This window comes from Quercus robur, chromosome 1 (genome assembly GCF_932294415.1).
Source record: "Quercus robur chromosome 1, dhQueRobu3.1, whole genome shotgun sequence".
NCBI lineage: Eukaryota > Viridiplantae > Streptophyta > Magnoliopsida > Fagales > Fagaceae > Quercus > Quercus robur.
Genome location: NC_065534.1, coordinates 1374759 through 1395501, shown reverse-complemented (window position 1 = coordinate 1395501; position 20743 = coordinate 1374759). Strand labels below are relative to the sequence as shown.

Here is a 20743-nt window from a genome sequence, read left to right as displayed (position 1 = left end):
CATAGAAAACACATTTTCTACTTGTTGCTCACATTTTCTCAGCTACCAAACAAATATATAATTTCATCCCTTAATCTAGAAACACAAATAAAACCCAGAAAAAAAAATTCATAATCTGGTCAAATTGAGAGAAGAAGGAAGAGAGAGAGGCGACTGGGTTCGACGAGAGGTGAGATTGCGCGGCACGGTGCTGCAATCGCGATTGGCACAAAGGCGAGATCGCGATCGAGGACGACGAATCTGGGTCGAGGACGATCGGTTTTGGGGTGCAACGAGAACGATCGGTTTTGGGTGGATCGGTGCGGGGGTGCGACGATCACACCGGTGGTGCGATCGGGGTGATGAGGGTCTGAGATGGTGCGATCGAATGGGTTTTCTGGGTTTGACGAATGGGTTTTCTGGGTTTGACGAATGGGTTTGGGCATTGCTCGACGAACGAGCTCGGTCTTGGGTTTTCTGGGTTCGTTGGAGTCGGTTTCTGGGTTCGGTCTCTTCTCTCTCTCTCTCTCTCTCTCTCTCTCTCTGCGCGCGGGCGCGATCTCCCTCTCACTCAACTCTCTCTCTGTTTTCCAGAAAATGATATTTGAAGGTAAAATAAAAACGGAAATCATTTTACATCCCAACACAGGACAACTGAAAAGCATTTCCGGAAAATACATTTTCCATGCGCAACCAAACACCCGCATTTACGGAAAAACATTTCTAGAAGTGATTTTCACCCAAAACAAACACAGCCTAAGCTACAAATCACAAGACTCTTGGCCATAAATGAAACAACTAAACATATAGAAAACTAAAAGATAGGAAGTCTGAATAAATGCTTGAGGACCCCAACCTAAGAAGCAAGGACACAGAATATGGTTACGATACTACAATACAAGCAATTTCTGAAAAATGTTAACACAATACAGTGATTACAACACTAATATAACACAGTTACAATGCCCCAACTAAAGTATCCCTGCTTCTTAGACTCAAACTAAAAGGGTGTGAAGTTATGCCATTTTGAATCTACTGGAGGAGAATAGCTAAAAAGTATAACAACTCAACATCATAATTTTAGCAATGTTCAACACATTTGCTAATTAAGAAGGAGAGAGATGCTCTTTTTATTTTTTTTATACATTGATACTTGGAGTTGGGAGATTTGAAGTTTGAACCATGGATGTTTTTATTGCACAACAAGAGGCTAGCTGAATTTATTACTAATTTCCTCACTTATTCAGCCATTGTAAGTTGTAACTGTAAAAATATCATAAATAAATAAAAAATAAAATAAAATAAATAAAAAGAAGAAGAAGAAGTTACTTTGTCGAGATTATTTTTTAAGCAATATAAGTCACTTCCTTTGCCCGACTAAAATAAGTTGATAATATGTCATGGCTTTTGCTTTTCTCCTATGAGGTAGAAGTGACGTTGATGTGGCTATAAATCCACTTCAACACTCACTTGAGGGATTGACCACCAAAGTCGTGATTTCATATAGATTATAAATGAATATTATTCATCTGGAAAAGTTTTTGATGAACCAAAATAGATGAAAGTACAAGTTTAGACCCTAGGTTGATTTTGGCGGAAATAAGTCAATTTTATTAAATTAACCAATTATGATTTTGAATTGAATTCCAATTAATTAGCCACAGTATACAAGTCACCAAATAAACTAAAGTGCAATAAAATAAACAGAGAAAATTTGCTTACAAAGTGAAAACCAATGGAAGAATTCAGAGTGAAAAAACTCCCCAAGGCATATTCACTCTTAGAATCAAAAATTTTATGGTACAAATAGACATCTATCTCTAAAGCTGCCTCCAATTTATAGTACTTAACCATGAGATCACACACTGCTCCAACCTGGTTGAACTCTTCTAAAGAGGATTATATTGAACACAAACTTCCCACGTAACACCTTGAAAATTCTTCATAGCAACTTGACTGTGTAGGCTATGTGACTTCACCAATGAATTTCACATTGAACTCATGAGATTGGTGAACTGAGAGATTTTGGTATTGAAACCCTTGTGGAGGCACACATACTCTTTCTCTTGTTTTTAGCCGTCCATAATGTTCCCTTACATACTTAATTGATAAGATCATCAATTGATTTCATGGGCTGACTTTAGAAGCCTTTTAAGAGAATCACCCATTCTCGATTGATCGAGACTCTATTGAGAGTTTGTCGAGACATTGTTCAATCGATGGACTAATATGTCGAGATTCCAGACTATTCCAAAGCTTGAGCTAATTTTGATTCTTCGTCTTCATTGTGAAAACTCAGTTTGCGCAAGAATAATGATTGCTAAGACTCATATGAGTCTTGAAAGAACTTCTTTGTTTTTTGAGGAAAAGTCATGATTGAACTTGTTACTGGATTTTAACAACTTGAACCATTAGTGTTAACAGGATGTGTCAATAGACGATAGCACAAGAGACAAAGTGGCCCACATTTTCATTTTTTACTTTAGATTATCTTATAGTTGTGCGTGCGTGTGTGTGTGTGCATGTGTGTGACAATAAGGTCGGCATAGGTTAGAAAATTAGTGCCTTCTGATTGTATATGTATGTGTGTGTGACATTAAAGTTGGTATAGATCACTAAACTTGTGCCTTCTGATTGTATACCAGGTCAGATGGGTGGCAAAATGATCCATTTCTTTCTTAATTATAAAGTCCAAAATTGAATCAAATTCATGACTTAATTAGTTAATTTCTGCAGAATATCTATCCAGAGATTAAATAATGGCCAAAAAAATAAAAGCATCTGACATTGTTCATTAATAGAAACGTATATACATTTTCGAAAACTGTATGTTGCTCTTTCTTGCTTCACATGACAAAATACATTTGACAAAGCAGAGAGGTAGATACATGATGCATCTGTTCAAATCACTATTTAAGCTTGAAAGACTGCTTGCTGAAGATATTTGAAAGCTCTCTGATAATCTATGAAACCCATGAACCAAAACTCAAAATTATCTGTGGTAACTATATCTATGTACTTTTGTGAAGGCTTCTTCACATTCTCACTTTGGTTGACTGTCGTTATCTTTCTTACTGGGATCAAGACCTGCAAAAAATTGATATTGCTTAAGTTAGCAGGCGTGAAGAGAGAGAGAGAGAAAGATGTAAAAGATATCATCATGTGAATTACCTTGTAATGTACTCTAATGACTTCTCCATTTGGACAAGAGAATTTGATGGCTTTATCACTGCAAAAGGCAATCTTGTCTGTGGAGATAAAGAGGAGACCTGCTATAGGTCCAGCTGTGGTTGATAAATAGCATTGGGAAGCCTTCAACAGTTTCTCTTCTTCTCTAACACTAAATAACTGCTTGAAGATCTTCTCCACCCCACCTACTTGAAGAATTCTAGCCCCCATACTCAACTTTCCCTTCAAAGTTTCAGTGATCTTGGGCGCCAATCTTACTGCAGTTTCACAAGAACTATAGTAAGAAAAAAAGTCACTAAACATTTTTTTTTTTATATGTAAGTTTCATTCAATGTTATTTCAAGAAGAGTGTGTAGTGCATGCTCAGACTAGTTTTGATAATATACCACTAGATCCCAAAAGGTTATCTCTTGAGAAATTGTGAATTTAACCATTTAACTGTTGTTCTAACCGTCTGTCTAGTTACTGAAAAAACAAGAAGGAAAACAATTTTTAGAATCAACTAGCTAATTACTGTCTTAATCCTAAGTAGTATCACTAATATAAATTCTCTCCTTTTAAGTGGAACCCCATAGACCATATAAAAGTGTTAATATCACATGGAAAACTTAAATAAAATTACTTACCATGCTCTTTAACTCCATGCCTAAGCCTGTCTGCTTTTTCTCCAAGTTTGTTCATCCTACTAAGAACAGAGCCTACTTTACCTGCAATATTGAGACGTCTCATTAGTAAAACAGCTTTATCTACATAATTGATTGTTTGAATGGAAGAGTAAAGATAGAGTTTTACTTTGCTTGCATGTAGGAGAACCATTTAGATTGTATTGGCTAGAAGGACCAGGCAAGTATTTCTTTGGTGACTTCTCAACTAGGAATGCTGCTGAGCTAATTACTTGTCGCTGAAGGGATTCTTTCATGGCTGATAAGTAGCGCTAAAGTTCACTTCTATTTCTAGTAAGAACAGCTTGTGTTGTTGAGAGACTGGTGTAGAATGTTCTCCTCTATCAGAGAACAGGGGAGTGATGCTTATTAAGGTTGTTCATACCTACATCCTGCAAATGTATTTATAAGGATAAAAATACTAGGAATCTCAACTATTTGTTGCATGGGTGATGAGTCATCTATGGCTCATCAATGAGAAAAAAGGCACAGACATAGGCTTGTAAAGATAATTACTTAAGAAAATATATTGAGAAGCTGACATGTTTGGTTGATTTTAGAAAAAGACTAGTAGAAAGGTCCAAGTCTTCTTTTATGATTCTTCAATAGATTACCACAAAGGAAGACTTGGTCCAATGGATTTAATGAACCGTGCCCTACAATATATGGGGACTCAGTTGGACTCCATGTGCGCTGGTCTTATTTAAAGTTTAAATCATATTTTTGGGGGGGGGGGGGGGGGGGGGTCAATGTCTTTCTTAACATATAAGTCACCCTGGAAGTGAATCATTTCATTGCAGTACCTTCAACTGTCTTAAATTCATTGTGTATGTGATAATTGAATGCAGAATATCTTGAAATGGGGTTGTTGCTATTTTAATCCCATGTGTGGCAATAGATCCAATTTATGTGAGGAATACTCTGAGGGAAAATGAGCTAATTCTCGCAAATTTTGTCAAAGCAACAACATTTTGGTAGAATGAAGAATCTCAGACATTAAATATTGTTTTGATTGAATTTTGAGTATTGGCACTTATTGGTACTTTATCAGAAGATGACAATAGTGTTTATTTAAGACTAGATTAAACTAATTTTATATCCCAGTGGTCCAGGGGAGGCAGTTTATAGGTAAATGGTTCAGGGGAAAGACGTTCATTTTGTTTATTTGTTAGTTAGATTTTCCCCCGCCCCCTTTTTTTTGGGGGGCTATGCCTCTCAAAGATTTCTTTGGGACAAATGTCCAAGAGAATAAAATATTCTGATCAGTTGGAATTCCTTTTCAATCATACAGTCCTAACATGCATCATGCATTGTTTCTTTTTTTTATCAGGAATTGGAACTACTTTTCAATCATACAATGTGAACATGAATCACGTATTGCTTCTTTTTCTTATACTGACTGTGTGAGTGTGTGTAATTGAAACTTATTTAGCTGGCATAGTAGCTTTGTGATGCCAGCCCTCTTTAATAATATAAGATAAGATAAGAAAAGGAAAGAGCAAAGGCTCCTGCAATCTATGACTATAAGATAAGATGATGTGGTGATTTCAGAGTTTGTCCAAATTTACCTTCTGCATGAGATTACATCAAAACTGTCAAAATAAGCGGCCGCTTTCTTGAAGATAGCTGACTGAATTTCTTTTTTTAATTATTATTGTTATTACACACACGTGCGTGGCACACATATATATATGATACATAAGAGCTTTGAAATTTTTTTTGATTTACAAAGATATCCTAGTTTTTTCATCATCTGGATTAATCTAATGTGCCACGTGGAAGCTTACCTATTTTCAACAAAACCTAGTGATATATAAGCATTAAGATAGGTTTTTTTTTTCCCATAACTAGTCTAAGTTAAGCAACTGGTCGTACAATTACAACCCAGGTTGCATGCTGGTTTGGTCATCATATTATCCGTAGTGCACTGTGTATAAATGGTTTGTATGATGGAATCGACTGTTAGAGCTGATGTAGTTTTCTTCGATGCATCTGTCCTGCTTCTTAGGAATTTCACATGGAATGCTCCACAAAGGGATTTTTTTTCTTTTTCAGTCACACTACGCTTATATTGGCCCTCAAGATCAATTGCCTCTTCCTGCTCCACATCTCAGTTTGCAGCTGAATCGAGTGTTTAATCACTTGTCATACTCATGGAAACACAAGCAATATACCAGGCTTGACTGCATAATATATGAAATTTTGGGGAAGCATAGCAAATAGTAAACAAGAATGCTTGTTTTTTTTTTAGCAAAAAAAAAAAAAAAAATCAAGTTAAAATGTCTTACCAATGCTTGCTACTTTTAGGTCCTAATCATCGCCCTTTTCTTGGCTCAAACTTATGCTAATCACCACTCAATCTAAGCATTATGAATGTGAACTGTAAAAAGAAGCAATTTTATCCAATGAAATCTGAAGCTTTCTTAATATGAAATTAAATATCACAATTAACATGGATCTGAATATCCATAGCTTTTATTGCATCAGCTACTCTCTCCATTTTCATTGCACGGCTACCCTTCACTAAAACAACATCATTACAATCTAGCCTCTTTATGATTTCTAATGCAAGGTTTGCTGCATCATAGGCATGTACAGTATCTATCTTATCAAATAAATTCAAATTCTCAGCTGCTGCGAAGAACCTCTTCCCAACAAGGCCAACTAAGTCAATCTGGGAGTCACAACAATGGTTTAAAATCATCTGATGAGACTCAATCTCCATGGAGCCAAGTTCTAGCATGTCTCCAAGTATGGAAACCCTTTTACCACAGCAATCAATGCTTTTTAGTGAGTCTATGGCAGCTTTGGTGCTAACAGGATTGGCATTGTAGACATCATTTAGTATTTTGATGCCATTTTTGGCAACTTCAAGCTCCAACCTCATGTGAACAGGATAAAATCTTGAAAAGCACATCCCAACTTCAAAAAGAGAAGCCCCCAAGAGAGTTGTAACCGCCGCTGCTGCACATGCATTGAGTGCCAGATGCAGACCTGGACTAGGAATTAGAAATTCCACCCTGAATATAACCAGTCATTCATATGAAATTGTAAGCATGACTGCTTAAACTGGATTACAGGAATTATTGGTCAAAATAAATTGAGATATTTGACAGCTAAAAAAACCTTCTTCTTCTTTTTTTCTTTTTTTCCTTTTTTTGGGGGATAACGTAGGGAACCTTTTTAAAGAAGGGCCCTTGGACTTGCCTCTAGCCAATAACACCTAAAAACAGCATTGACATATGCTCAATTAAGCTTTTAAATATCCAAGAACACAATATCTTTCAAGGTCTGACAGTTGAGTATGGCGTTCCCCAAGCAATCTTTGAAGGAGATTCTGAGATTGTTACAAAGGCTTTGAACAACACAGAGGTTTGCATGGCACAATATGGCCAAGCTATTGAGGATGGTAAAATGGACTCAAAAAGGCTTCAATGGTGCTGCTTCAATCATATCCGAAGACAAGGCAACACTATTGCCCATGCATTGGCTCGTAAAGCTAGATCTATTGAGGGTGAACATTTATGGATCAGGTATGTCCCTACAGACATTCCACTATAACCCTTTCTATGTTTCATGAATAAAACTTCTTACTCCTTTTATGGTGGGGCTAAACATCCTTCTCACATTATCCTTAGCCAGGAAAAAAATGGTCATGAATGGTTTGGAAATTCCAGAATTTATAATGAAAAGCTATCAACAAATGAAGAATGCAGTTATCAACAACGGAAACCTATTTAAGCTGTTTTGTTCAACATTTTCTGCTCTATCTGCTCTCTTAGCTCATGCCTCATTGTTCTGCTATAAGCAACTAAAACACAATTAAGTGAAGAGTTTTTTTTTTTTTTTTTTGATAAGTACAATTAAGTGAAGAGATAAAACGCACTCATCGTCTTTCATTCAAATTTGCAAAGGAGATGGAAAGCAAAATGTGTTGATTCCCTCTCAAATTATTTTAAAATGAAGAAATGAAAAGAGGGAGGGGAGAGAGATAGCCTGTGGTATATCTTATAATGATCTTACTTCTCTTTATTTTTCTCTAGTCCAACTCGAACTCCCAGACCTCCATCAACGTTTTCAGCAACAATCAACCGAACATCACAGCCCTCACTCCGACCAAAGAGCACCTAATAAAGCCCAAAAAATGACTTACTACTGAATCCATATACCAGGGTTAATATTTTTTTTATCTAATGTAAACAATGATGAAATACAATGAATCCCAATTCATTTCATTAAATGAAAAGGCAACAAGTATACAGTTTTACAAAACACAACAGTAAAACTCCATTGTGGTTCAACCACGGATTACCCTTCAACATTCAGTTCAATATTTTCCCCACCAATAGTGTCATCAAGAATAAAACCAAAAGGCAATCCATGTGTGCATTTTATCATGTCGCTGTTAATTAAATGTTAGCACAATTCACTAATAGTCTGATACCATACCAGAACACCAACAGTCCAGTTGAAAGACTGTAGTGTTCCATATTCTTAGGGATATTATTAAACTTGATTAGCTATATGTTACAAGTAGAAAACCAAATCCAAAACAAAGCAACTTTATGAATTACCATTTAAAAAACAAACCAATTCAATTCCCACATATTTATAGTAAGTTAAACTACTAAAAAACAATACTTTGATCAAATATGAAATCAAATACTTGCTAGTTGCTAAGTTCACTCACCTTTTTAACCCCATATGGAATAGGAAGGCTCATAACTAATGGATCATCAGCATTCAAAACACACACATCCCCTGGCTTCGCATTCACTAGTATCTCCCCTTTCGCCATTGCAACCTCCTCTAAACTCGAAAAATTCTCCAAATGCGAAGCGCCCACATTCAAAACCACCCTTACAGACGGCCTAGCCATCCTTGCAAGCTCCAAAATCTCTCCCCTTGTACTCATCCCCATTTCCAAAACCACAACCCCTGCATTTCTAGGAATCCCAATCAATGACAAAGCAACTCCAATCCTATTATTCCAATTCCCGGGACTTTGATAAACTGGGTTTCCTAGACTTTCAAGAGCAAGAGCTATCATACTCTTTGTTGTAGTCTTTCCCACGCTACCAGTCACTCCCACTACTGCTCCATTGAACCTGTTCCTTGCATAACAAGCCATCTTCATCAATGAACTCACAGTGTCACCATTGATTTCCACAAAACCCTTGTCCCAATTCTCACAAACCCGGTTACCAATAACTCCGACACATCCTTTTTCTGATAATTCAGGGTTTATGAAATCATGGGCGTCGAAGTTTTGGCCAGCAATGGCAAAGAACCATTGATTGGGTTCAAGGGTTCTGGTGTCTGTAGAAATGGTTCCAGGAGGACCCCATTTTACAACTCTGCCATTTACAGCTTCAGCTATCTCTGTGGCAGTCCAGAAGAAGAGGGATGAGTTTCCTGGATCATGATAATGGGCATTTTGGGGGCAAGAATTTGTGGGGTTTTGGGATGCTAAAAGCCTAATGCTAAAATGGGAAGTGGGGTGCTTGTGCTTGTGCCTGTTGTGTGGTGTTGAATATGAGTATCTGGGTTTGGGGATTCTGGGTGCTTGAAGAAAAGAAGGGCTTGGACTTGGTGTTGATTTCATGGGTTCAATCTAAAACCCTAAACCCTTCAACTTACAGAAACACATAAGAAGTCTTTGTTCGCTTAAACAAATGAAGTTGAAGGCTTATGTGTCACTAAAACTGACAAAGTGTATGAGTATGAAGTTGAAGTATCACAATCTCATGCAGAGTGCTGTCTAATTGCATCCAATTTCTCTGCTACAGTTATTATATCTGCTACAGTTATTATATATTTATATTCTCAGCTAAAATTTAATTATTAAGCATTACATTAAGATTCGTTTGGATACTATTTATTTTGCTGAAAATTGAAAAATAATAAAAAAGTTATTGTTCACGCTCAGGTTACTGTTCATTTGCCTAAATGTAAGAGGCGCTGGTTAAAAAAAAAAAAAAAAAAAAAAGGCAAACGCAGGCCAAAACATCTAAATCCAATCGCATACTAAATTTTTGATAATTTGAAATTATTTCATACCAATCAAATAAGTAAAAAAAGCATAGTCCATAGATTTATGAATATATAATTGTGGGAGCATTTTTTGCTCTAAGGAAACTCATGTACTCCTTAAGCAATGTACATTTTTGCTTGTCCCACATTGGAAAGATTGTCTTCCTGTTTCTACCTTATAAGGGATGACCAATGGAGATAGAGTACCACTAGTTTGGTTATAGAGTATGATACTCTATTTCCATTTCATATGTACTTTAGATTCTAGTATATTTTTTAATATTTCCCTTTGATGTAAACAAACTTGAGAATGACTTAATTTTCTTTTGCACATAAATTAAGTGTCTAGATTTCACATGAAAGAGTCTTGGAGTTTAACTGCTTTGTATTAAGGTTAGAGTCAAGTTTCAAGATTTCACATGAATGAGTCTTGAGTCATGGCAGAATAGTATAATCAAGTTTGAACATGCAATAATTTCTTCTTCTTATTCTCAAAAAAAAAAAAAAAAAAAAAAAAAAAAATAGTCTTCTTCTTTTTTGATAATCTAGAAACTTCATTAATCAAGCCGAAGAGTCAACAATAATGCAATCAGTCTTACAAGCATCCAACATAACTTTTGGGGCTTCTTGCCTATTACAACAAAAATAGTTTTTAAGCCCAACAACAAGCTTAGCAGCAATGTGGGCTGTAAAATTAATACTTTTCCTAACCCAACTAAACTTACATCGAGAAAAGGACTTGCTAAGTTCAAGGAATGACAAAAGAACAGTAATTAACCAATCAACTTTCTTATAATGACCTGCAACCAGTTCTCTCTAGCAGCCATTTGTAAGGTCCAGAGAAAGGTTGTTGTCTCAGCTTGCAAAGGAGAGCACAACTCATATAACTAGGCCTAGACTTTGATCACTTTACCAAAACTGTCTCTGGCCACCACTAGGAGGGCAGTTAAATCATCAATTATAGTTGCATCCACGTTGAGTTTGACCATGCCTGTAGGTGGGGGTTGCCAAGCTTCAAGTCCTTGACTCTTTTAAATACCTTAGTCTTCTCATTAGCAATAACGAAGGCATATTCCTTGACTCTGCTATCTATGCTATAGTGATGACCATAATATCCACTATTGTTATCCACTAGTTCCTTAAACTCCAAATTAAGTCCAAGGTGGACACCATATGTAGTCATTGTAGTGAGCACATTGAAGCCTCCTCCCTATGAAGATAAGCACCTGAAAGGTGGGCAAAAGGATCTAGCAGTAGCACCAAATTGATAATATCTTCATTTAAATTTATTGGGTTATTGGGCAATGGTCTAAACATGTAATATGGTGATGAGCTTAGTTTGTATTTGAATTAAAATTAAATCAACCATATTTAAATATTTGATACTAGCCCAAATAGCTCATGGGCCTAGAAATTGCCATGGAGGAGAAAAACAGAGCCCAATGTAACGGATGAGATCAACTTGGATTCAATGCCAAGCTCACTTTATCACCGTGGTATCAACCATTAAGCACCCTGGTAGTCTTCACTCTTCACTTTGCAGTTTGCACAGACTAGCTTCTTTTTCTTTTCTTTTTATTTGTTTCTTACACAACCTAGCAGCTAAAATTAAAATCAATATATTGCAAACAACTTCATCAGGGCTCATTTGTCAACATTCAACATGGTGGCCATAAGAATTAACAGGCTGCGCCTAATTGAGTCAACATACACGGAATGGATAATGCTTTAAGAAAAAAAGAAATCATAGAGATAATACCGTGCACATGCAACAAAAAGTATTCTGTCTGCGACCAAACTTTAGATACAATGTAACATATAAATACAATGCACCCTTTGATTTGAAAAGTAAAACCACAACCACAATTTTCTTAGCAAACCTTGAAATTTCTTCTATGTTCACCTTATAAATCTCATGCACAGATGTATGCATCATCCCTTCCCTTTCCTAACACGTGAATTCCACAAAATTGTAATTACCACTCTATCAAAGAGTATGATGTATATTTCTGATATTTGAAATAATTACTGCTTCCCAGTAGCCATTCAAAGAAAAAAATAGATTACCTAGCCACCAAGAAGGTATCTCATGCCTTTGAATTTAAGTGGCATTTGAAAATATGAATTCATCAACTAAGATGGAAACATTGAAGAACCCTCCATAAAAACCACTATAAAAAACTAATGGCATGAGATAATCCCAATTCCCAATGATTTCACAGTTTGCCAGTATCAAACTAGTAGCCTTTCTTAATTTTAAGAACTATGCTAAGACCACAACTCACCACATGATGAGTTGTGAACGGTGGAGAAAAATTGATGAGTCTACAACTCTACCACTCACAACTTGCCATGTAACGAGTTGTACATGTAAAAAGTTGTGATTCTAGTAGTTTTTAAATTTTAATTGTCCCAAGCAAGATGATAAATTTAACAAAAGATTGAGTCCTAAATAAATCATATGATGAGTTGTTAATGATGGAAAAAAATTGGTGAGCCCATAACTCTACCACTCACAACTTGCCACGTAGCGAGCTGTACATGTAAAAAGTTGTGATTCTAGTAGTTTTCAAATTTTAATTGTCCCGAGCAAGATGATAAATTTAACAAAAGATTGAGTCCTAAATAAATCACATGATGAGTTATGAATAGTGGAGAAAAATTGGTGAGTCCACAACTCTACCACTCACAACTTGTCACGTAGCGAGTTGTACATGTAAAAAATTGTGATTCTAGTAGTTTTCAAATTTTAATTGTCCCAAGCAAGGCGATAAATTTAACAAAAGATTGAGTCCTAAATAAATCATAAATGACAATTCAATCTCTCAGGGTCATCCAAACGACTTTGGCTTAGTAAGAGATGCAACAAATTGTTCCCTTTCATTTTCTAGAAAGATAGAAAGAAATGCAGCCATTTCAAGAACTGCAGCCCTATGGTCTATACCCATTTGAGTAGCCATTACAGAACAAATATATACACAAATTTAACTCCTAATGTATTACAGAGGCAAGTTGTTTTGTATTCTTCTGTCAACAATTACAACGGATAATCACAAGAGAACATTCATGTTAATGTACTGAACCAACTGCCAAGACACCCTAAGTTCAAATAAATAAATCAGAGAGGATGGTTGATATAGCAAAGCCTGGTGGTTTAGATATGCTACTCAAAAGTAGTAAAAGATATAAATGGTTCTTTACATCTTGTGCCATAGAACTTAAATACCAACTACTTCTAAAGACTAATAATTGAGCTTAAAATCTTTATAAGAGAGCAAACTAGAACTATCCTAATTTTAAACACTGCCAACTCTTCCAAAGTCGCCTATACACAAATTCAGGTAATCTACCCATATGGCTTATTTAGAATGGATACAAAAATAGATAAATGACAAACATTAAACAACTTGTGCTGAATAAGCAAAAATGTTCAGGCTCTGATCTAAAGGATTCCAATAACCCAACAAGAGCACAAGCAATAGTCTTCTGTCCTGCATTCATGTTGCAACTAAATTGCAGATTACCTATGTGCAGATGTGTGAGGCATTGGATATGCCATTGTAGCCATGTTCATTGGTGCCCCAGAAACCATAGCTCCAGGAACAGGTGCTCTGACACCATATGCCATATGTGCTGTTGTAGGAAGATTTACCGGTGTACCAACTGCTGAGACAAGGGGTCCTCCTATTGGCTGACCTATGGTTGGAGTACCATACATGCCAACACCAGGGGGTCCAGATGGTGGCTGAGGGGGTTGTTTGGTTGATTTGCCAGAGGAACCTCCTGCAGGACTACCATTTGTTTGACCAGTAATCGGTCCTTGGGGTGCAGAAATATCCCCATTGCCAACACTAGTGATGTCATGAATGCTCGATCGCCTCCTATCTTTGTTCATTGAGTTCAAACGAATGAAGTACTTTTGTGCATGGCTTGCCACCTGTGTAGGTGTTCTCGTTACCACAAAGTTTCGTGATATACTTCGCCAGTCGCCTTTCCCATATTTGTCCAAACCAAGAAGAAATAACCTGATTGTTGAAAGGATACAAAAATTAGAATTTGCATTAAAAGAATAATATTACAACATTAGATCTGAAAAATGTGTGGTGTACAAAAGTGCAATAGATGTTACATTAGTATCTTCAACACTGATATATCCCTCTTTAGTCTTTACAATGATTAACCATTGTTTAATCAAGGTACCATCCTTTTTTTGATAAGTATAATCAAGATACCATCTTAAGACCATAGTTCCTCAATTTGTACATCACAACACAATTATGAAAGTCCACACTGACCACACATACACAGACAGTGGATTTATAGAGGCTGAATTGCAATACGCAAACACAGACAAGAAAGTGGCTGTGGGTTACATCAGGTTAAAATATGGGCAGAATTACTACAACACAAAGTAATTGGTTTAGGCAGATACTGTTTTTTATCAGTATGAATGGCCTCTGTTCTAAGAACTTTTCCCATGAAGACCAAACCATGTACCACCTGATATCCTCCACAACTGAACTTTAACTGACTGGCAACCTCAAAAAGAAATGCACTACATGAAATACTCAGTTCAGCGATAAAAAGACTGTAGAACTTCAGCAAATTTTAATCCAAATAGAGAGTAATGCAAACATTGTGGGAGCTAAACAAAGGACACTGATGACAGAAGAGGATGTAAAAGAATTAACCAGAAAATGTCAGTCAAACAAAAGTTACAAATTGATTAAATCTGGGGACAATATCCATTCCAGTCTAAAGAAAATGAATGGTGATGGCCAATGAATGAGGAGGTGACGTTTGGGCTAAAGCCCATTGGCAAGTAAATCCTACGGTTCCCAAAAGAACCTAGAAGCTAAAGGCAATTTTTATTGATAATAAAAAGTAAGGTTGTCTTATGATAATGCCATAATCTTCTTTCTATTAGAAGACAAAACCTAAACCCCCAAAAATTTTAACGACCTTTGATTCAGACTAATCATAACCATACTTTTTTTTTTTTTTTTTAATCAATAAGTAAAAATTTCATTGAACAGAAAAAAGATAAAGCAGTAGACAGAAAGTATACTAAAGAAAACAGAAACAGAGAAAATAAATATATAAAGGGACAGCAAATCAGAACCACAATCCTGTGGAGGAGAGAAAGCCTGGTTCCAGACAAACAGGTCGCTCACTAATTGCGTTTTGAGCTTGGCAACCAAAGAATCTTTGTCTTCAAAAACACAAAAATTCCTCTCTCCAATTAAGCCACATCAAGCAAGATGGAAATGTATCCACATAACCAGCCTGCCCTTTTTAACAGAAATACCAGTCCAACTAATTGTAACCATACATAATTAATACAAACCAAAAGAGGATCAACTATCCTAGAATAATCTAAATACACCCAACTGCTATATACCACATTATGTACTCATGCTACTACAGTAACCTGCTCAGTGACACGAATTATTTTAGCTTGCCAACCTGCATCAAACATTCAGCTCAACTAAATTCCTACTTGGAATCTTGGATGATTATTATATCTGCTTATGATGAAAATCGCTAAAGCAAATTGTGGCTCCAAAGCAAATGATGGATGTACTTGGAATTCAATTTCTTAGACTTTAAATGGCTTAAGGTTCATATACAAATCAAGATGTGATGGGGAACAATATTCTTGTTCTGATTTTCCCATCACCTATTGAATAGGCTACTACTCTAACAGATATTGCACTATATTTTGTTAGTACCAATTGGATCATTGAAGGGATTATAAAAAAAAAAAATATATATATATATATATATATATATATGGTGCTCCACATAGCACCATGGCCAAATAAAGTGTTTATCACAGCTATCACCAATATTCAGTGCATTTCTGCATTCATTATGGACAGCGCCATGGATTCAGACATGGTGAATAAAAGGATTTGTTTTTTAAAATAAGTAACAGGTGTTATTGAGATATAGAGGTATACAGCCCAAGTACACAAGAAGTATACAATACAAGCACCCACATTTAATCAAAGTGAATATTAAGAGTGAGATCATGTTTTCTTTTATAAGCTCAATATATATTCACCAAGGCCTTCCTTTCCATTTCAATAGGGAATTGTTATTCCTCTGCAGTTGCTATTACTGTGATTTTATAAAACAAAGGAGCAACTTGAGAAAACAGGGAACCTCGGTAAAGGTCTATGAGATGCGTGCAGGTAAAAATAGAGAACATAAATGATCAATGCACACTCAAACAGCATTTTTACAGTTCACCCAAAACAATGGCTAAATCCATAGAATTGTAATGATTACAAAAGGAGTTAAAGAGTCATCAGCATATATATCGCCCCACTGCTCGGGCTGCACACGTATAAAATTATAACAATGAGCCTAGGACGTCTACAAACACCAATTTTGTTCAATCCAAGGCCAGTCAAACCCCTGGCATAACCAACACAGCAGATCAGACCCCACACACATCCTATCACAACTAATCATGATGAAATCACTTTTACAGTGTTTTTACAGAAATCAGTGCATACTTCATGAGACAGTCAATTGTGTAACCTTGAATTTGCATATTTACTCAGATAACTAACTACACATCAGCCACATCTACAAGTTACAAACCAAACTAACGTGGAATTTCCCTCAGCCAAAGGAAGAAAGAGATGCGCACCATACACATGTAATCATGTTGTCAGCTAAAACTTGACTGCAAATAACTCTAACCAACTATATAAAGGTTGACTAACTGTCTCAAGCCCACTTACCCTTGAAGCCCTTTTACACCTTCGAAGGTACATCTCAAAAAATTACATCATTCAAACCTAAATTTTGGACGCAGCATAGCTTGAGATTATGGGAAAGTACCAAGAATATATGTTTCTGGTAGTATGGTTACTTAACAAGAGAGAAATAAAATCTGAAGCCAATCTCATCAGCAACTATCTAAAGGTTTGATGGGATTAACATGTTTAAGAGGAATCGTTATTATTGAATAAAAGCACAATTCTAAATTAAGCCACATCATCAACAAAGCAGCATAAAAACATGGTCAAATACCATGTTTACACTTGAGATGAATACAAAAGAGACCTTGACTTGAACACCTTTTTCTTTTGCGTTAAATAACTTGAACACATGATTAGCATTGGAATCCCCTTTCAGGCCATACTACTACAGCATACTAGTGAACTTGAAAATTGATTATTTTTGGGAAAAAATCATAAGATTAGCATAAAAGGCCTCAGCAACAATACTTCAATAAAGGAAGCTGTGCAGAAAATTGAAGCTCACTATAAGTCCATAACTAAACTACTTACAGTCATCAGAGTCAAAATGTTTTGTAAAATTTATACTCAGAAAAGACTTGTGCTTATAAAGCAGTGCTGTGTACAAGATTCCAGACCAGAAAATACAACTGAGCTCAGCAGCACACTATTGAAGTATAAAAGCACAAAAACACAATAATCACTAAAGTAATGCAACAGTAACCAATCTTTAGTTCTTAAACTTGGATACTTATCAGAAAGAAAAGTTCTCAACCATATTAGATACTTTTGAGGGTTCCACCTAAGAATATATACAGGGCCAGAAAATATATACATGAAAACAAAGATACCTGTGTTCATCTTCTGTCCACGCAATTCCCTTACGGCGTTCCTGATCTGACTTTGATACCTTACTTCCATGATTAGACTCACTGTTATAGTGCCCCAAATGGCCACCCTTCTTACCCGTTCCTTCGTCACCGCCATGGCTTGTTGAACCCTCTGAAGTAGAATTATAGGCAGGCAGAGGCACACAGCCAGATTCAATCTGGTTAAGATCATCAACAAGAAGCTCATAGTGATGTTTAATCTCTTCTAGGGTTTTCCCAGGTACATCAGCTGCAATTTTCTCCCACCGATCTGAAGCATCTTCAGAATAAGTTGCCAGGGCATTCTCAAATGCCTTATCTTGCTCTCTAGTCCACTCGGAGCTACTACCAGCCTCGTCCACAGTCATCTAGCTTTTCTTTCTATGTTTTTTTTTTAATCCACTATCCAGAATTGAAGCCACAGGAAGAAGAGGGAAAAGAAATACACCAAAGCTACTGTTTACTGTTTAGTCTAGGCTAAACCCATCTCCAAAACCATGAACTTTCTAGAGTTGCTCTTGGAAATCAGATCTGAATTACTCTTATAGTAGGCTTTCAATACAAAAACTTTGATGGTGAGCTAAAATTATGGGATGCAGATATTTCAGACTATAGAGGTAAGCAAAGAAACAGACCCAGAAAACGCCAATGAAACGGAAGCAGAGTTCGCCTCCAATAAAAATCACAAAACTCAGTGAGGTATGTGAAGAGTTCAATGGTGATTTGCTCCACAATTCAAGACTTGGACTTTAGTGAATAGCTGACCTATTGATGAATGAAAAGGCAACGTAGCTCAGTTAGACGGTGAGAAATATCTGAAAACCATAAAAATGAAAGATGCAATAAATGGCAATTTTAAACGAGGGGTGAAAATAGAAATTAATGCAAACGGTGAATTCAATGGATGGTAAATACCAAATAGGGTTTTGGATTGTGAAATATGAAATAGACCATAGAGAAACAAAACAAAGAAGAAATCCCCAGAAGATTATAATTGATGAGAAAGAGCATTCAAGTTGCCAAAATAAAAATCCAGTAACCAAAAGCTTCACTGAAAACAACAGCTTTAACAGCACAGGCCCACAAACTTTTATCCTTCTTCTAGAACCCTTATATTACCGTTTAAAGCTCAAGTTTACAGATTACACTATATCCTTCATATACTTTGCTTCCTCTAGCTATTAACACATACAGTAAAACCAACATAAACTACATATCAACTCCTCAAATAGCTAACAACACAAGTCATAAAAATTTAAACTTTCTTTCATCAAAGCAAAAAGATTGAACTTTCTTAACAGAGATGGAATGAGAATGCCAGAAACCAATGTAAATCTAGGTCCTAACATCAAACAGATTACCAAAAAAATGAAAATTTCAAACAAAGATTAAAATCCAACTAGAAACTGTAACTTAGAGAGTAAAGGGTGTCCTATTTTAATCACACTCCTGATTCTGAGATGTTGGATCCTAACTAGTTTTAGGAAAATCCCATCACAAAATTCTAACCCTTTTTTTAAGTCAAAAAAAGACAAACAGTAAAACCCACTAAAGGAGTTGGGGGTTATAAACCGTATGTGTTGGAAAATACTGACTCAGTGATTCCTGAGATTTTAAAGTTAAACCCTTGATTTGAAATACCCACGTCAGAATATGTACCTTTTCACTCAATGTTTAACCCTCAAACAGTAAATTGGGGGGGCAAAAAAACCAACAAAAATTACTTAAGATTCAAAGTACACCACTATCTGGACTCTGACAGTTTAACCAACAATCATAAGCCTTTATCTTTCAGATTCTGCTAAAGAGACTGTATTAACAGGGAAGTAAAAAACCTAAGTCAGGATTGAGTGTGCTAAACCTTACTCCACCCCTTTTCTCTGATAAAAATAACCCCAAGTTTACTTCTTTTTTTAAACAAAGAAAGGCTTCTAATTTAGAAACTTCTCTGATTGTGTATGTTTTAGACTACAAATTGACAAAAACACTGAACATATATAAAATAAAGCAGAATTATGAGCCTAATAAGAACAAATTAGGAGCATTCCAGAATCCAGTAAATCAAAAACAACAAGACAAAAAGACCCATTTGAAAAATAAATAAATAACAAAATTATGGTGTAAACAAAAGGAGTCTAAAATGGGGTGAATTACAAGGGGTAGACATAGAAATAATGGGTGATGTTGATGGTTTATCCTGAAATACACACAAAAGGAGGTGCAAAGGATGGGTCAATTGGTCCCATCACCACCAACCACTTTGCTACACATAGGACAGCTGGGATTGAAAAAGGCCTCAACCCCAAGTTGCAAAAACCCACTGAATCTGCAATACCCATTAATATCTGACAGATAACACACCAAGAGAGAGAAGAACCCAACAAAGAAGAAAAAAAAAAAACTGCAATCTAATGTTTCTTTTAATTTCTTTCCCTTTCTTTTTATCCAAACAAACAAAAACAATTACATAAGATGTCAGAAGATGAGATAACTATGAACAGTTGCAGAGAAAAAACAAAAAACAAAAAAAAAAATATAAGAAAAATAAAAAAAAGAGCATCATGGGTGAATGAGAATCATCACCTTTTGCGTTATTTCTGGAACAGGATGATAGAAAATCATGCAAAAGTTTCAATCTTTTGCCACTGCTGGCGTTGTTTCAGTTCTTAGACTGTCGCACAAAAAAGAGTCAAAAGACTATCTATATATATTTATATTATATATATATTTGTTATATATCCAAATATCAGGGACAGGCCTGCCCTGTCACCAATTTGGGTCCTACCATTATTAAAATTTACTGTCCTTTTTCGTCTTTCCCTTTATTTTTAGGATAATATTGATATTTCCTAACTTTTTTCTTTAAAAAAATTAATAGTATTATATATTATAATATCCATTTATCTGTTCTTTTTCTCTTAAATTTTTTTTTTTAATACTGAATATTTTAACAAACACAAAAAATAAGGGGAGAAAGTTTTAAAGAATATTAGCTTAGGTAAGTTGTGCAATAATGTTAGCCATTCAATGATCTATTTGCATTGAAATGTTCTAACAATTTTTTATTTTGTATTTTAAGAAAATAATTGCCTGCAAAAGTTCAATAAACATATGATTTTTCTTATGTAAAATATAATTTCATAATTAAGATAATTATTAATAAATAAGCATTTATTATGATTGTATTTTTATATGTAGACTTCCCATTCTAGCATTGCATATTTTTTTTGTTATATAATATAATAATTATGGTAAT

The 20743-nt window shown here is 35.6% G+C and overlaps 3 protein-coding genes across 4 annotated transcripts; all 3 read right to left on the bottom strand.

Annotated features, from left to right (window-relative positions):
* Positions 1–2739: 2739 nt before the first annotated feature.
* On the bottom strand, positions 2740–4322 carry LOC126714904 (GEM-like protein 4). The gene is made up of 4 exons (XM_050415316.1): positions 3961–4322; positions 3795–3875; positions 3151–3425; positions 2740–3066 (listed from the first exon to the last, which is right to left on the bottom strand). Exons 1-4 carry the CDS (start codon positions 4085–4087, stop codon positions 2893–2895), a joined length of 657 nt encoding a protein of 218 aa, XP_050271273.1. The 5' UTR covers positions 4088–4322; the 3' UTR covers positions 2740–2892.
* A 1884-nt stretch (positions 4323–6206) lies between these two features.
* LOC126714895 (uncharacterized) lies at positions 6207–9597 on the bottom strand. Its single transcript, XM_050415305.1, has 3 exons — positions 8521–9597; positions 7854–7957; positions 6207–6850 (listed from the first exon to the last, which is right to left on the bottom strand). Exons 1-3 carry the CDS (start codon positions 9433–9435, stop codon positions 6265–6267), a joined length of 1605 nt encoding a protein of 534 aa, XP_050271262.1. The 5' UTR covers positions 9436–9597; the 3' UTR covers positions 6207–6264.
* Positions 9598–12994: 3397 nt separating this feature from the next.
* On the bottom strand, positions 12995–20176 carry LOC126714879 (transcription factor SRM1). Of its 2 annotated transcripts, none has more exons than XM_050415286.1 (3): positions 20071–20176; positions 17470–18252; positions 12995–13888 (listed from the first exon to the last, which is right to left on the bottom strand). In XM_050415286.1, the coding sequence occupies exons 2-3, from the start codon at positions 17853–17855 to the stop codon at positions 13384–13386; spliced, it is 891 nt and encodes a 296-aa protein (XP_050271243.1). In that variant the 5' UTR covers positions 17856–18252; positions 20071–20176; the 3' UTR covers positions 12995–13383. The 2 variants fall into 2 exon arrangements, with proteins under 2 accessions (XP_050271243.1, XP_050271252.1); XM_050415295.1 differs by lacking the exon at positions 20071–20176 and adding an exon at positions 18403–18980.
* Between the last annotated feature and the right edge of the window lie 567 nt (positions 20177–20743).

Coding starts and splice junctions, on each gene's coding strand:
- LOC126714904 (XM_050415316.1), bottom strand. CDS start 4,087: ATGAAAGAATCCCTTCAGCGACAAGTAATTAGCTCAGCAGCATTCCTA. Junction 3,876..3,960: donor TTCTCCTACATGCAAGCAAA/GTAAAACTCTAT, acceptor TCAATATTGCAG/GTAAAGTAGGCTCTGTTCTT. Junction 3,067..3,150: donor TCATTAGAGTACATTACAAG/GTAATTCACATG, acceptor AATTTTTTGCAG/GTCTTGATCCCAGTAAGAAA.
- LOC126714895 (XM_050415305.1), bottom strand. CDS start 9,435: ATGAAATCAACACCAAGTCCAAGCCCTTCTTTTCTTCAAGCACCCAGA. Junction 7,958..8,520: donor TTCCATATGGGGTTAAAAAG/GTGAGTGAACTT, acceptor GGGCTTTATTAG/GTGCTCTTTGGTCGGAGTGA. Junction 6,851..7,853: donor CTAGAGAAAAATAAAGAGAA/GTAAGATCATTA, acceptor GGTTATATTCAG/GGTGGAATTTCTAATTCCTA.
- LOC126714879 (XM_050415286.1), bottom strand. CDS start 17,855: ATGACTGTGGACGAGGCTGGTAGTAGCTCCGAGTGGACTAGAGAGCAA. Junction 13,889..17,469: donor TGGACAGAAGATGAACACAG/GTATCTTTGTTT, acceptor TTCAACAATCAG/GTTATTTCTTCTTGGTTTGG.